Raw genomic sequence first — 16799 nt, forward strand, 5'->3', positions numbered from 1 at the left:
AAAACCAAAGACACAAGGGAAAGATTAGTCCAAAGGACTAATGGACCACAACTACCACAGCCTCCACCAGACTGAGTCCAGCACAACTAGATGGTGCCTGGCTACAACCACCGACTGTTCTGATAAGGATCACAATAGAGGGTTGCAGACAGAGCTGGAGAAAAATATAGAACAAAATCCTAGCTCATAAAAAAAGACCAGATTCACTGGTCTGACAAAGACTGGAGAAATCTCTAGAGTATAGCCCCCGGACACCCATTTTAACTCAGTACTGAAGTCACTCCTGAGGTTCACCCTTCAGCCAAAGATTAGACAGGCCCATAAAACAAAACGAGACTAAATGGGCACACCAGCCCAGGGGCAAGGACAAGAAGGCAGGAAGGGACAGGAAAGCTGGTAACGGGGAACCCAAGGTTGAGAAGGGGAGAGTGTTGACATGTTGTGGGGTTGGCAACCAATGTCACAAAACAATATGTGTATTATTTAATGAGAAACTAATTTGCCCTGTAAACCTTCATCTAAAGCACAATATGAAAAATAGTTATGAAAAGTTCTCATTTTATTGATCCACCCTGATTTCATCAGTTTATTCATTTTGATTTTTAAAATATCTATGTAAAATATTAAATGAAATGCAAAATGAGTACAAACAAGATTGTCAAATTTTTTAGAAAATACTAACATATATTATTTTTATCATTCAAAGAGAACAAAGAAATTTTAAAATAAGTTATTCTCCAAACTCAGTAATTTTATCCCTAGGGCATTTCATTTCAAAAACAGACATTTATACCTTAGTGTCAAACCACAAGTCTATCTATACTACGTCTTAGATACCACTTGTGACTCTCAAGTCTATGCAACAGTCCTCATGAGATAAGGTGAGAAAGTAAGAAAAGAATACAAGACAAAGCAAGGTACCTTTCTTACAGGGTACCAAAGATGATTAATGAATGATTGCTTAAAAAGTTACCAATGAAATAATTTGGAGGAAGCATAAAACCAACACCTGTTGTCATCAAGGTGATTCTGACTCATAGTGTAGAGAAAAGAGAAGAGTTTGGGGATCAGTGAGAGCTATGTGGTTTTAGGCAAGAAACTTAAAGTCTCTATGCTTCATCTTCCTCATCTGCAAAAATGGAGACAATATCTACCCTGTAGGATTTTAAATGAGAAACACAGGAGAGCACTTAGCACAGATCTTGGTACATGGTAGGTATTCAACAAATGTTTCTCCCTTCTTGCAGCTATGCAGCAACCTGAAGGAGTGACTGAAAAAATGAGGTAGATCATAGTCCAACATTTTCTAAGATGAATGATACAGAAAAGATCCAAAGTACAATTATTTTTAATAAATTATGAAAGTAAATACACTAAAAATTATCATAAACAGTCTGGCATAATGGAACGTGTATTAGACCAAGAGTCAGAAGACCTGAATTCCAGACATTTGAAACCCCGGGTCTCAGTTTCCTTATCGGCAAAAAGGTATCAATACTATCTATTTATAAACAGCTTAAATAAACTAATGCACATGAATGCACAGTCCTCTTCAATGTCTGTATAAATAGGAGACATTATTGTTGCGTTTCAAAGGGGGAAAATAGTGTATATCCCACACAACTTAAATGCTAACTATAATTTTCAATTTAACTGAGGAATACAGATGAAGTATTTACAAGTTAACTATCAAAAAAGGAGAGGTCAATGAACAAAATATTACCTCCTTTCAAATACTCATTTAAGTAGAAATATCAAATAAATATTTCAAGTATATCTAAGTAACATTTCAATTTGAGAATTCTTATGTGCTTACCTTTTTTCATTTCCTAGTTCTTCATTTTTCTGAGATTTTTCTGGACATCTTTCTTTTCCCTTATAAAAGAGAAAGTTTTCATTTTAAATCATATGGTCCATTTTTGTGAAATCAAAGAGAACATATTATTTAAAGTTGTTGGGTTTTTTTTTTTTTTTTTTTTTTTTTTTTACCTTAAGAAAAGATACAAATGATCCTATATGTGCATCTCCTTGTTCAGGAACTGCTACATCTTCTGTGTTGGGGTCAATAAAATCATACACCTCTTGGTCTAAGTATAGATTAATATTTATTAGAAAATAAATACAGTAACCTGTATGCTCTGATACTGTAGTACTCAGAATAAAAGTGTATTCTCTTGATACAAGTTGGCTAAAGATTCAATAAGTATAGACATTTTTCAAGGTCCATTTTTAAATTAAAAAACCCATTTCTAACGAGAGCATGTATATGAAATAAAAATGGAAAACACCATATGAATTACCTTTCTGAGAGTCAGGTTTACTTCCTATTGAATGACTGTCATTTCTTGATACCTGCTCTCTATTTGATTCTGAGACTTGAGAGTGAAGGCTGATTGTGTCATCATCTGATGGCTGAAAAGGAATAAGCATAAAGTACAAACAAGGCATTTTAAACATATGGTAAGGATTAAGTTGCTCTAATTTAACATACGAAGTATAGAATATCTGTTTTACATCTCCAATTTTGAAACCAAAAATTAATGTTAAAGTTTACTGTTCTACTTAAAAAGTCTGTATGTCATTTACTCATTTGAAGTCATAAAATATACTGATGCTATTTTTAAACGAAATAAAAACCAAGTATGTGCATGTGTCTATCTCTTTATTTCAAAACCCTAATAAAATTTTAAAACAAAATGGATTGGCAATAGAAAAGACTCACCTCCGTTGTAGATAATCGTTTCTCTCCATTATCACTTCCAATTCCAGAATCAGGACCATGATTTTTATTTGGATAAAAATCTTCCATACTATGGAAACAGAAATTCTAAGGGCAGTTAGGGTTTTTTCTTAAAGTGATAGTACCCACGCAACCTAAAATTGCTCTAGATAATACAGAATATATACTTTTGGTGTCTAAGATACTTAAGGACAAGAAAAAAAAAATTGAAGGTGAGTCGATTCTGACTCATGGCAACCCCATGTGTTACAGAGTAGAACTGAACTTCATATGTTTTCTTAGCTGTAATCTTTATGGAAGCAGATCACCAGGCCTTTCTCTGCTGGTGCTGCTGGAGGGGCTCGAACTGTCAACCTTCTGGTTAGTAGCCCAATGTAAAGTGTTTGTGCAACCCACTGCTAAAATCCGTAAGGACACGAGGGGGGAATTTCACAAAACACTTTATACATGTCCCTCATACAATATTTTTTTCCTTCATGTGCTCTGTTGTAAAGTGTCAGTTATTAACAATAACCTATTATTTCTCCTGAGAGATTCAGGAAAGCAGACTGTTAGACAATCATCTTGATAAAAGACCTATTTTTTCTCACTTATTTGGCAAATTTCATCACAGCACTTTGGAATATTTTTAACTTTATACGGTTTCTGTTTCATAACTAACCTCTAAAAAGCTGCCTTAGTTTTATAAATAATGTCCATCTAATAATTAAGAAAAGAGAGAATTAAAAAAAAAAGTCTGCCAAACATCGAATACACAATTGTTTTGGTGTGAGGAAAGAGCTGCCCTTGCAAACTTCTGTATTATACAGTATGCCACCCAGACTGCAATGTATTTTTCACTTTAATTTACAAATTTACCATATACTGTACAATAACTGCTTATTATGTGCCAAGAACCGGGCTAAGTGCTTTAAAGGTAATACCTCACATATTCCTTGTGAAAACTCTAACAGGTTGGTGGTATTTTACTGATGAGTAAACTGAGGCTGAGAGGGGTTGAACTATTGAGCTACTTACTCAAGGACACACAACTTAGAAATGGCAGTCTAAATCTGATTCCAAGGCTATCAAATACTAAAGTCCCTAATCTTAATCTATGCTATATTTCCTCCCCCAAATGGTTTCATTATAAAAAGTTTACTTTTTTTACTTTTGGGGATTATATCAATAAACTTAGAGAAATGCCTACCATGTGTCAGGCACTGTGGTAAACACCTGAGATGCGATGAAATTAAAAAAAAAAATTCCTTCAAAGTGCTCTCAGCGCAAAGGGAAAGCAAGTCTGTTTATACATTTTCAAGATTATGACAAAGGTATGTATAAAGTACTGTGAGGAAAGAGAGATGAACTAATTCTCCTTGGTAAAGTTAGGAAAGGCCTCACCCAAGAAAGCGGCATTTGAACTTAGTCTTGAAGGATGAAGAGAGGCAATAATGGTTAGCATTTGTTGGGTGTCTACACTATGTTAGATGTGCTTCATATTTTATTCAGATTCCTTATAGTTTGTAATTTATGCATTATTATTTCTTTTTATAAATGAGGGTGATAAAGTTTATAAAAGTTAACTTCCCAAGGAGAAAGAGTGCAACATTTACTGAATAACATTTACTGAACTAGTTGCCTAAAACACATTTAATTCTCACAACAACCTGTTTTTACGATATTGTTAATTAACACCTTAGATAAGAAAACTTAGGCTCAGAGATGTTAAATAATTTACACAAAGCGACAGAGGAATTAAGAGGTTAAATCATGATTAGAGCTGAAGTCCATCTGACTCCACTGCACAACAATACATCCACGTACTAAAATATATCCGTGTACTTGCAATAGACGATAATGGTAATAAGAAGGTATCTGAGCAATTTCTATGGGTCAGGCATTGTTCTAAGTACTATACATAATTTCATTTAATCCTGACAGAATCCGTGTTGTTATTTTACTTTTTATATATAAGAAAACTGAAGGTCTAAGACATTAAGAATAAACAAAGACGTGCAGTTATTAAGAGGTAGAGAAGGGCTTCCAAAGCCATATCGTGTCTGACACCAAAAGTTGATATACTTAACTACTATAATTCCTATCTAGGTATAATGAAGAATTTACAAAACAGACAAAGCACAGAAGTGTACTCTAGGCAATAAGAACCATACAAACAAGGGCCCCAGGTGTCAAAGTCAAAAGCAATTACAAGTGTTTTCTAAGTCATTCAGTATGTGCTATGAGTGGGAGATTAGCACAACCCACAGCTAACCCATGAGCTCTGTCCTATATGGTAGCCACTAGCCATATGTGGCTATCAAGCACTTGAAATGTGCTAGTCCAAAATGAGATGTGCTATAAATATAAAATATATAACAGTGTTCAAAGATTTAATGCAAAAAAATGTAAAATATCTCATTAATATGTTTATATGAATTACATGATGGAATGCTATTTTAGATATCTTGCTAAATAAAATATTAAAATTAATTTCACCTGTTTCTTTTGACCTTTTTTAAAGGTTACTAGAAAATTTTAAATTACATACATGGCTTGCATTATATTTCTATTGTGCAGTACTGTTATAAATCATTTCTAAAATACATCTCAATTCTATCCACTTCTTTTATCTCCATTGCAACCACACTATTCAAGACCCCTTGGTCTCCTGACAGTACTGCAATAGCATAACTAGTCTCTATGCTTCTACTTTGGCTTGTTTCCCATCTATTCTCTCTATTAGAGCCAAAATTGTTTTCTTAAACATAAATCAGATCAGGTTATTTTCCTGCTTAACACTTTCCAATGACTTCCCACCATAACTTGAGTAAAATTCAAACTCCTTATCACAGCCTACAAAGCCTCACATGACTTGAGCCCTGACTATCTCTTCCAAAATCAACTTGTACCACTCTCCCAGGCTCAGCTACTCTACTCCAGGCATGCTGGCCTCCTCTCAGTTCCTTGAACTTGCCAAGTTCCTTCCTGCCTTAAGGCCTTTGCATATGTCATACTTTGTGCCTCAGGTGAACTTTCCCTCACCCTTTACATGCCTGGCTTTTCTACTTTAAGGTCTTGGCTTAAAACTTCACCTACCCTAAGAGACATTCCCTGAACATCCTCTTGAAATACATTCCTTTCCTTCATAGCACTCAGCACAATTTGACATTATACATCTGCTTCCTTGCAGATGGATGTGTTATTCAACAAAGCATAAGAACCTATTACACTAGGTATTCAACTATTATTTGTAAAATAAATAAATAATGAATGCCATTACTAAAGCAAATTAATTTTAACTAAATAATACAAAAAAGACTAATAGAAATTAGAATGCATAATAATTATAATTTTTATAGAATTGTTTAGTCTACTACTGCTCATGATACTGAGCAAAATAATCTTTATGAACTGAATTTAATGTTTAGATATTTAATTCTATTTAGGCAATACAAATATTCAAGGAAATGTCCTATGTGGAAATTCAAGAACTTGTACTGTTAACAATCATACTTACTATACTGCCATTTTAAGTAATCTAAATTTTATCATATATGTAACGACAAACCTTTAAATCTTTTATAAAGCAGTGTAGTCTCCCCATCTCTAGTTTCATTCCATCCAAGTTATTTTCCATATTAAAACCAAACCCGTTGCCATCGAGTCAATTCCAACTCACAGCGACCCTACAGGACAGAGAACTGTCCCATAGGGTTTCCAAGGAGTGGCTGGTGGATTCAAACTGCCGACCTTTTGGTTAGCAGTCGAGCTCTTAACCACTGTGATTATGTTTTCACAAAATCTTTTAGACCAATCTATATCTTTAAAAGATGAATTAAAAAGAGAACATTAAATCTACCTTGTTAAAATCTCATGAGGAAGAAAAACACCAAAATCAATGATAAATCATCTTTGAGCCTGACATAAAGAATACAAAGAGTATGAAGAAAGGTACCCACTAAATGTCTTGCCCTTTCACCAACTTCAGTTCAAAGTGAAATTCCACTTGTTATTACAAATGTAAAATAGTGATCACAGGAGTAAGTTAACAGTTGTCAAATGCTGAGAAACTGGTTTCTGTGCTGTAATTTCAAAGGTTCAAATTTTTCACTACTAAAAATTTAATAATGACTTATTTTCTTAGGGAATTCTAAATTCATTCTGATATCCCAGAAGTACATCTAAGATGGTGATATTCAGCTTCAGTCAAGTATTGATTTTAACACTGGGTGAGTCAGCTAAATATATCCAGTGCATTCAAAATTAATAAATATCTTTTGTATAGAGAGAGGATACCAAACATTATCAAATGAAACTAGGAGAATATTACATTACCTGTCTGTGAGAGGCTGGGAGGGCATTCTTTTACTCAGTGATGGAAGATCCAAGGAATCTGGTTTCTTATCCATTCTGCAACATGCTTGGATATTTAAGTACTTAAATATGTGTACTTTACCCTTTAAACAGATCTGTTAACAAATAATAGAGAAAACAGACTTAATTATGTAGTTCAATATAAAGGCCATCTTATTAATTATTTATACATTTTAATAATCTGAAATTATGTTGCAACATCACAATCTTGATAGATACTTTGCATATTTAAATCATTTATAATCTGACACTAGGTAAAAAAATATGACAACACTGATATCAACTAAAATTCTATTGCCATCTCTGTTCTTATTAGAAAAAATCAATTAAACAATTTTTCTATAATTCACAGAAGTTTTCTTGATAAAAGCAAATTGTACAAACCACTAAACAACATAAAATTTGACGATTCAAGGAAGGTGCCTTTATTAGAGAGCACTCAAAGGAAATATACTCATTGCAGTGTTGAGACCAGAACAAATAATACACGTAATTCTTCAAAGTAATCTCATCAGAACCACTAAAATGTTTGGTGTAAGCATTATACAGGTAATCCAAAGAATCTAAAAATAGGAAAAATGAATTTACTGGAGGATGAGAGCATAGGCCAGTTAGAATAAAATAATAAAAGAAAATATTGGTCGACTGAACTAGGATAATTCACTGGTGAAGAAAAAAAGGAATAATGCAAGGTAAAACTCTACGTGAAAGAAAGTATTCTTCTGTATAAGAAAGATGGAAAATGACAGATAAGGAAAAAGCAAGTCAGCTTTATGAAGGTTAATTACAGTCATGATGAGTGAAATCAAATAAATCTCTCTCAAAAATTCTAATTAAAAATGTTTTGTTTTATGGGCTCACAGTACAAACTTATAACACATGCAAAAATAATTAACAATTCAAGAGAGTTTATTGATTACTATTAACAAAGACAACTACACTAAAAAGCAATTATCATTCCAGGTGAAAAATAATAATGTTTCTTAAGGTCTGATCTGACCACTGAAAATTTTCAGTTAAAAGGAAAAGAAGAACCTTTGAGCTACTAGAATATAAACACATCAATTACCAATTAAAATGTGCTAAATAGTATCCTATCCAAACTAAACAAAAATTTATCACAATAGTCCAATCCGCAAGCAATAATGGGGATGGTGCATATCTGAGTTATCTAGTGCCGCTATAACAAAAATACCAAAAGTGGATGACTTTAACAAACAGAATTTATTCTCTCACAGTCTAGGAGGCTAGAAGTCCACATTCAGGGTGCCAGCTCCAGGGGAAGGCTCTGTCTGCTCTGGGGGAAGGTCCTTGGCATCAATCTTCCCCTGGGTCTTGGAGTTTCTCAGCACAGGGACCCCGCATCCAAAGGATGCACTCTGCTCCAGCTCTGCTTTCTTGGTGGTAGGAGGTCCCTCTCCTCTCTGCTTGATTCTCTCTTATATCTCAAAAAAGATTGACTCAAGATACAACTTAATCCTGTAGATTGAGTCCTGCCTAATTAACATAACTGCCTCTAATCCTGCCTCCTTAACATCACAGAGGTTAGGATTTACAACACATACGAAAATCACATCAGATCACAAAATGGTGGACAACCACACAACACTGGGAATCATGGCCTAGCCAAGCTGACACATATTTTTCGGGGACATAATTCAATCCATAACATTCTACTCTTTGGCCTCCAAAAATTCATGCCCTTGCCACATGTAAAACACATTCACCCCATCATATCATCCCAAAAGTCTTAAATCAACTCCAAGTCCAAATTCCATCCTGGTGATAAATTCCTCTTCATCTGTTAAATCTAGAATACAAGTTACCTACTTCCAAAGTACAACGGTGAAACAGGCACAAGCAAGACATTTCCATTACAAATGGGAGAAATCAGAGGCAAAGAAGGGATAACAGGTACCAAGCAAGTCAGCAGAACACACTACATTAGCTCTCAAGGCTTGAAAATAATCCTGTGTTCTTTGAGACCATTTAGACAATGGCCTTGCCCTCCAGACTCTAGATATTGGCCACGCTCTCCAGATTCTGAGTGGAGGTCCCTCAGCCCTGGGCTTCAGCTCCACCTTCCAGGCCCACTGGAACAGCAACTCTGCTCCCTTGGCTTTGGGCTGCCCCATTCTCCTAGTCCCTCTGAGTGGTGACCCCACCCCTTTGGCCCTGGCAGGCCCCACCATTCTGCCCCTTGGGCATGGCAGTACCACCTCCTCAGCTTTGAGCAGTGGATCCGGTCCCTTCCCAGTGGCACTCATGCCAGAACTGAGTTGGTGAAGATCTGACTCTTTGAAACCTAGGAAGCTCTGGTCCCACCCTTTGAGACCCCAGAGGTTGTGGCCCTACCCTTTGAGACTGAGGCAGCTCTGCTTCCTGTGCTCCTTGTCTGGTCAGCATCTGCTTCCCAGTTCGTTGGCCTCTTGGCCCCTCGGATCTCTTGGGCCAGCCCAGAGTCTGCCTTGCTTGGGCAAGTGTTCCAAAGCTCTTTAGCTCTACCAGTAAGTACCTGGAAGTACCCACTCCGGCACTTAACCTCGGCCAGAAGGCACTCGGTTCTCTTGCTCCGGAGGTCTGCAAGCCTAGCTCCACCAATTAAGTGCTCCAAGGCACCCCATTCCACCAGGAAGCCTCCTGCCTGAAGGCACGCAGCTCTCTTGCTCCATAAGTCAGCTCCTGCGCCGTCTCATGCCAGTCTCCTGGTTCTGCTGCTGCCATTTCTCTGCTGTTGCTTCTTGCCGTCTACACTGTCTCCGGTGTTAAAGCTCTCCTCAGCTCCTTCTGAGCCCTCACCAGAATTGTCTTTGGTGTCCATAATTCCACCAACAGTCTCTTCAAGGCAATCTAGGCATTTCCTATCAGGCACTTGAAAACTCTTCCAGCCTCTACCCATTACTCAATTCCAAAACCACTTCCACATCATAGGTATCTGTTAGAGCTGTAACCCACTCCCAGTACCAAATTCTGTCTTAGTTATCTAGTGATGATATAAAACAAATACCACAAGTGAATGGCTTTAACAAACAGAAATTTATTTTCTCATAGTCTAGGAGGCTAGAAGTCCAAATTCAGGTGCCAGATCCAAGGGAAGGCTTTCTCTGTCAGCTTTGGGAAAGGTCCTATTCATCAATCTTCCCCTGGGTTTAGGAGCTTCTCAGTGTGAGGACCCCAGGTCCAATGTACGTGCTCCACTCCCAGCTCTTCTTTCTTGGCGGTAGGAGGTCCCTCTCCTCTCTGCTGGAGTCTCTCTTTTATAACTCAAAAAAGACTGACTCAAGATACAACCTAATCCAGTAGATTGAGTCCTGCCTCATTAATATAACTGCCTCTAATCCTGCCTCACTAACATCATAGAGGTTAGGATTTACAACACATAGGGAAATTGTATCAGATCACAAAATGGTGGACAACCATATAATAGTGGGAATCATGGCCTAGCCAAGTTTACACATATTTTGGGGGGCACAATTCAATCCGTAACAGTGCAGAACCAGGCAACATTTCATTCCATTGTGCACGGGGTCGCCATGAGTCGGAGGCCTAACAACAACCTAACCATGGCAGCTAACAAAAATCACCACTAAGTTAAAGCCTGGTAAATTATTTTCTTTTGTAAATTTAATTTTCATTTAAATCACAATAATTCATTTACATGGTTTTAAAAATCAAACAGGGTTACAAAACTAGTAACAACAAAAAAAACATAATTCCTCTTTTCATCCCTTTTAATCCCCAAGATCCAATCTCTACTTTCAACTCTTTTCTGGTTTTCTACTATTTCCAACAGTTATAAATAACATGCTTTTTAATTTTTCAATTACAGGTCTTAATTACTGAGATCTTATGAAGGGAGATGAGGACTTAGATTTCTTACATTACCACTACCACCACCACCATCATATACCACTGCAGCAGCCGCTACAATCCCCACTCCCACTCCTCACCCACTCATATAAACATACTTCCCCTCTTCTCAGTATTATAGCATAGTGGTTGAAGAGCATGGACTCTAGATTCAGACTGCCTGGGTTGGAATCCTGGCTCTACCACACACTAGCCATGTGACTTAGGACAAGTCATTTAACTTCCTTGTCTGTTTCATCATACATAAAATGAGGATAATGATATTGTTAGCTGCCATAAAGTTGGCCTCCAACTCATGGTGACCTCATACACAATGGAACAAAACACCACCCCATGATCAGTTGCAGAACACATCGTTGTGATCCATAGTTTTCATTGGCTGATTTTTGGAAGTAGATCTCCAGGCCTTTCTTCCTAGTCCATCTTAGTCTGGAAGTGCTGCTGAAAGGTATTCATTATCATAACACGCAAGCCTCCATTGATAGATAGGTGGTAGCTGCACATGAGATGCACTGGCTGGGAACGGAACTGGGTTTCTCGCGTGGAAGGGCAAGAATTCTACCACTGAACCACCAATGTCTCCGAGGATAATGACAGCACCTGTCTTACAGGGTTGCTGTAAATATTAAATGAGTTAATATATGTAAAGCATTTTCAACAGTGCCTGGAGCACAGTAAGTATTATTATAGCTATGTCACAATTTTTCATTAAATCAAAATCCAGTATTTACATTATGACCAAGAAAATATTCATAGATGAGCCATATAGAATAGTAAGATTATAATTTCTTCTATCACTTTTTTCCTTTTACATAATTTTCTATATGTTTATTACTAATTCATTCCCAGACTTTCTGAAAGAACTGTAAAACATCTCTCCGTACACATCAAGTCATCTATCAGCTTCTTTCTTTCTTTTTTGGAGACAACTCCCCTACTCAAAACCAACTAGTTGCTCTCTACCGCCCTCAACACCTATGCATACCTGTCAGTCTTGGATATTAAGACTGTCTCTTAGTTTACTCCCTCATTTTGATGTAGCACATTCTCTGCTGGCTTCCTAAGACAGGGCGCATGGGATTTAAAATTTCTGAGAACTTGTATGTTTGAAACCGCCTTTTTTTCTACCTCACACTTAACTGGTAGTTTGAGTGTAGAAAGTTGGAAATATTCCCTCAGTCTTTTAAGGCATCATTTTTACATCTTCTAGCTTCCAGTGCTAGATTATCATGCCTATGAAATGTGACCCATTTTGTTTCAAAAGAAGCCTTTAAGTGTTTTGGTCTTTGTGTTTCATGTTAGAGATTATTCCTGCAATGTCTAGTAATTGTTGGCTGTCCATTTTCAAGAGTGAGTCAATAAGAAGCCAACTGGAAGCTCTGTTTACGGGGGGAAATTTACTGACAGTGGGCCTTACTGGTGATCAGACAAGGCCTAGTCATTTCAATAAGGGGACCCTACATACATGTGTGCGTGTCTTTTCTCCTGGTTCAATCATTTTACCAAGAGAGAAATCCAACAATGTCCTGCCTGAGATACATAAGATAGGCTGGAAGCCAAGCAAGAAAAGTGGACTGGAATGTATCAACATTCAGTATGCAGACATTCACTGTTTTCAATATAGAGTTTCATTCCTATCCACAGATGTGCATGAAGCCCCTGACTCTAGAGCCTCTCGAGTTCAATCTCTCTACAGCTGCGCTGTCCAATATGGTAGCCACTAGCCATGTGAGGCTATTTAAATTTAAATTAATTAAACCTAAATAAAATTAAAAATCTAATTCTTCTGTTACACTATCCACTTTCAAGTGCTCAACAGCCCCTTGTGGGCTACATATTGAACAGTGTAGATATAGAATATTTCCATTATCCCCAGAAAGTTTTAATGGACAGTGATGCTCTAAACACTAAACTCCAGGATTCTGCTGAGACAATGGAAGGACAGTAATTTGGCTGCTGAGCTGAGAGAGAATCTGAGGTTCTACCTATTCCTTAAAGTAATCTCCAGTCTTCTGCTCAACCAAGGGAGCTGCTGGGTAAAGGCAAGGCTCTGAGGATATAAATGTTCCTCAGACCTATGCTGTCCAATATGGTAGCCACTAACCACACATTACCTATTTAAATTTAAATTAATCGAAGTAAAATAAAACAAAAAAGTTACTCCCTCAGTTGCACTAGCCATATTTCAAGCACTCATTTGCCACATGTGGCAAGTGGCTAGCATATTGGACAGCACAGATTATAGAACATTTCCATCATCACAGAAAGTTCTACTGGACAGCGCCTGGACGTTCAACAATCTTCCTATATTCAGCTCCTCGTCCGTATGTTCAAAGTTACCTGGTTCTTTCAATTCCCATACCACTTCCAGGTTTGACAGAGTAAACTGACTTGCTGCTTGTTGCTTTCTCCCACCAGATAAAAATTTCAACTTTCTTCATTCTGCTAAGGCAGCCATTAGCAAGATCTGTGATGGTTAGATTTTTGTGTCAACTTGGCTAGGCTATGGTTCCTAGTGGTTTGGCCAAACACTAGACTAGTTGTTTTTCTGTGATGGGGGTGGGGCAGGGTGGGGTGGGGTGTTGTGTGGTGTGATGTGATGTGATGTAATCAATCAGCTGTAAATGGAGTTTTCTTAGCTGTGTTCTGCCCTTAGACTATAAATAAATATTTTGGCAGAAATTTCTCTCTCTCTCCACTCAGCACGCTTTCCATCATCTGACCTACAGATCTTGGGACACAAGCCTGAAAAAGTCTCTAGCCTGCTGTCTGACCTACAGATTCTTGACTTGTTAGCCCCACAACTGCATGAGCCAATCTCTTGAAGTACATCAATGTCAATCTTAATCTCTCTCTCTTATTCTATGTACATATGTGTGTGTGTCTGTATGTCACTGGCTCTGCTTTTCTAAAGGACCCTAAGACAGGATCCCAGCCAGCCTTTGTGTGAATCAGAATAAGCACCTCCTCTGGAATGAGTAGACTGTAACTTTGTGGGAAGAAAAAGGTAACCCTTTCCTCTGGATATAAACAACGCTTGTGCCAGGGCAAATAGCTTAGAAGTAAAATGTAGGCTGGGATTTCGCTGCCATGTGACTCCTCAGCCATATACTCTTGTGCAGTGCTAAGCAGATGCCCTAGTTACCACTATCCCATCTATTTTCCATTTTCCAAAATTCTGTTGACATCTCTCCCATGTTGGTCTCTTCTCTCTCATTCTTTTTTCCTTATGGGTTTATATCTTATTCTTTTACTATCACTTGAGTGGATTTCAAATGGATTTGTTGTTGTTAGCTGCTGTCAATTCCTACCCTATAGGGTTTTCAAGGCTGTGATCTTTTGAAACCGGACTACGAGGCCTTGCTTCTGAGGCACCTCTGGGTGGGTTTGAACCATCAATCTTTCAGTTAGTAGCCCAGCGCTTAACTATTTGCGCCACCCAGAGACATGGATTTAATCTTCATTAAATCAAAAACCTTATTTAGTTTTGTATCTTGTTCTTTGTGTTATAGTTCCATCTATCAGTGCCAAGTATGTGCTCCAATCAATCATACAATAAATTCCAACTAGATACATACCTGAGTAGGAGACGGGTAGAAAGCAAGACTTCCTAGTCTATCCTAACATAATACTGACAATCGGAATTATCAGTTCATGAACAAAAAGTAATAAGGGTTTTCCAAATCCTGTTCTAGAGCTTAAGCTAAAACTCCAACCAAAGCCAAAAATTTACTTCCGAGAAAAACTCCCATAGACAATAGTACCTGAACAACAAATTAACTCCTAATCTTGGTGTTTTTTATTTACCAGTAACAAAGAGATATAATTATGAATGGAAATAAGAAGAAATAAGTATCATAGTTTTATTACAAACCTGTGCTGGTGGTACCTGCAATGGATTGTTATCCAAAATCATTACTTGTAAATGATGCAACTTCCTGTAACAAACTGGAATCTCTGTCACTTTGTTACAAGAGAAATCCAGCTTGACTAGGGGAAGATCTCCTAATTCTGTTCAAAAAAGAAAAATAATTATATTAAATTTCATATAGTCACTTTTATTCATGTCAGTAAAAATAGCGAACATCTTACCATCTGGCAACATGCGAAGACTATTTCTTCTTATATTTAGCTCTCTAAGTGAATGTAATTTCCCCATTTGTTGGGGAAGGACCTGAATCTCATTGCAGCTAATATCCTAAGGAAAACAAGAAAATAAAATTATAACAAACTGAGAAATACAGGTATATTCCAATTTTTAAATTAAAGCACATTGTTAATAACTAGTAAAAGTTACCTATAGTGTCATTTCTCTAAAGATAGATTATCTGGAAGATTTCTATTATATCATGAAGTAACCTAGCACAGTCAACATAAGTTTTTCTGTACAAAAGTTTGAGGTTATAACTTAGAAATATATAAGTCAACATCTAAAGGCCAACTCTCACCAACTAAAGCCAGAAGTAGGGATGCTCCAGGTGCCTTTCATGCAGAGGTTAAATTGCTAACAATTACCAATCATTGTGATAATCTGTCAATTATTGTTTTGAGATACTTGATTGGGCAGAAAGCTGAGAAATTCAAGGATTTACTGATGTGAGCTGGGGAACCAAAGACTATGATCGGGATTGATTTAACTAAACTTCCTTCACCAAAGGGATACAAAACATGAGGGATTACAAACTCAAAGATTTGATTTGTGGGTTACATCAAAACCCAAAGACATTCTAAGATATCTGAATGAGAAATCCCCTGGGTTAAGTTAAAATGCAAAGCCCTGCTTTAAAGGTAAACAATATCAAGCTTCTATAATAAGAGAAAAAGAATAGCTTAAGTTAACTGTGTTCTCGCCCTCCCCCCTTTCCTGTAACCACATCAACAAGAAGGGAAGAAAAATCTGCAACATGATCTCAGGCAGCAGGCATTCTAGACACACTGCAAATGAAATTCATGTTCTACTGCAATAGCCCCCAGTTTCCAGCTTTCACTGAAAATGATATTAGCTTGGAGAGAGGGGAGTGGAGCATACATTCAGTTTTTATCAAAAGTAAAGAAAGGTGCCTGCTAACTCTATCAAACATTCTAATCAGGGTCACAATAGATGGATTCTCATAGAAAGGGTAAAAATGTGGGCCAGAACTTCAAATTCTCAAAATATCCAGACTTACTAGACCCACTGAGACAGAAGGAATCCCCAAGACTATTGCCCTGAGATACCCTTCAAACCATGAACCAAACCTATCCCCTGAAGTCACCTTTTAACTAAATAGCAGGTTAGCTCAAAAAAGTACAGAATGTCACCCTTGAGTACTGCACTGTTTTAAAAAATTATCTGTATGAGACCAAGTGGTCAACAAGTTACTCTAAAGCATGGATGAGAAAGTTGGGGGGCACTGAGACTAAGTTAATGGGAATGGAAGAACTAGAACAAAAATAATGTGAATATTGATACAATGTGAAGAGTGTAACCAATGTCCCTGAACCATATGAACAATATGTGTAGAAATTGTTGAATGGGAACCTGTTTTGCTGTGTATGCTTTCATCAAAAATACAATGTTAAATAATAAAAAAAGGTAAAGAAAAGCAGGAAAGGTGTTGAATAGGAAAATTAATAACAGATATCTTACTTTGATTTTAAGGTTTTTCCTATCCACAAAACCAAATATAAACTATAAAAAGCCTGACCCAAACTGCTAATACCTGCAGGGAAACTGCTCTACAGCAACGTAAATTTGTCTTATCCTGCTAGAAAAGGATAGTTGTCAAACCATTACCTCCTAATTTAAATCTCAAAAGGTCTCCTGGCTGCAGGTGGGTGGAGGATCAAATTA

The 16799-nt window shown here is 37.1% G+C and overlaps 1 protein-coding gene across 2 annotated transcripts in view; it reads right to left on the reverse strand.

The window, feature by feature from the left end:
- The window catches only part of LRCH2 (leucine rich repeats and calponin homology domain containing 2), a 107096-nt gene that overhangs the window by 46115 nt on the left and 44182 nt on the right, over positions 1 to 16799 (reverse strand). For both annotated transcript variants that reach the window (XM_004379790.1, XM_004379789.1), the window contains exons 4-10: positions 15059 to 15164; positions 14841 to 14977; positions 7058 to 7191; positions 2723 to 2810; positions 2301 to 2412; positions 1990 to 2087; positions 1817 to 1875 (exon numbers count right to left, since the gene is read on the reverse strand). In XM_004379790.1, the coding sequence (XP_004379847.1) occupies positions 1817 to 1875; positions 1990 to 2087; positions 2301 to 2412; positions 2723 to 2810; positions 7058 to 7191; positions 14841 to 14977; positions 15059 to 15164 (734 nt within the window). The remainder of the gene's footprint in view (positions 1 to 1816; positions 1876 to 1989; positions 2088 to 2300; positions 2413 to 2722; positions 2811 to 7057; positions 7192 to 14840; positions 14978 to 15058; positions 15165 to 16799) is intronic.

This window comes from Trichechus manatus, unplaced genomic scaffold (genome assembly GCF_000243295.1).
Source record: "Trichechus manatus latirostris isolate Lorelei unplaced genomic scaffold, TriManLat1.0 scaffold00068, whole genome shotgun sequence".
Lineage (NCBI taxonomy): Eukaryota > Metazoa > Chordata > Mammalia > Sirenia > Trichechidae > Trichechus > Trichechus manatus.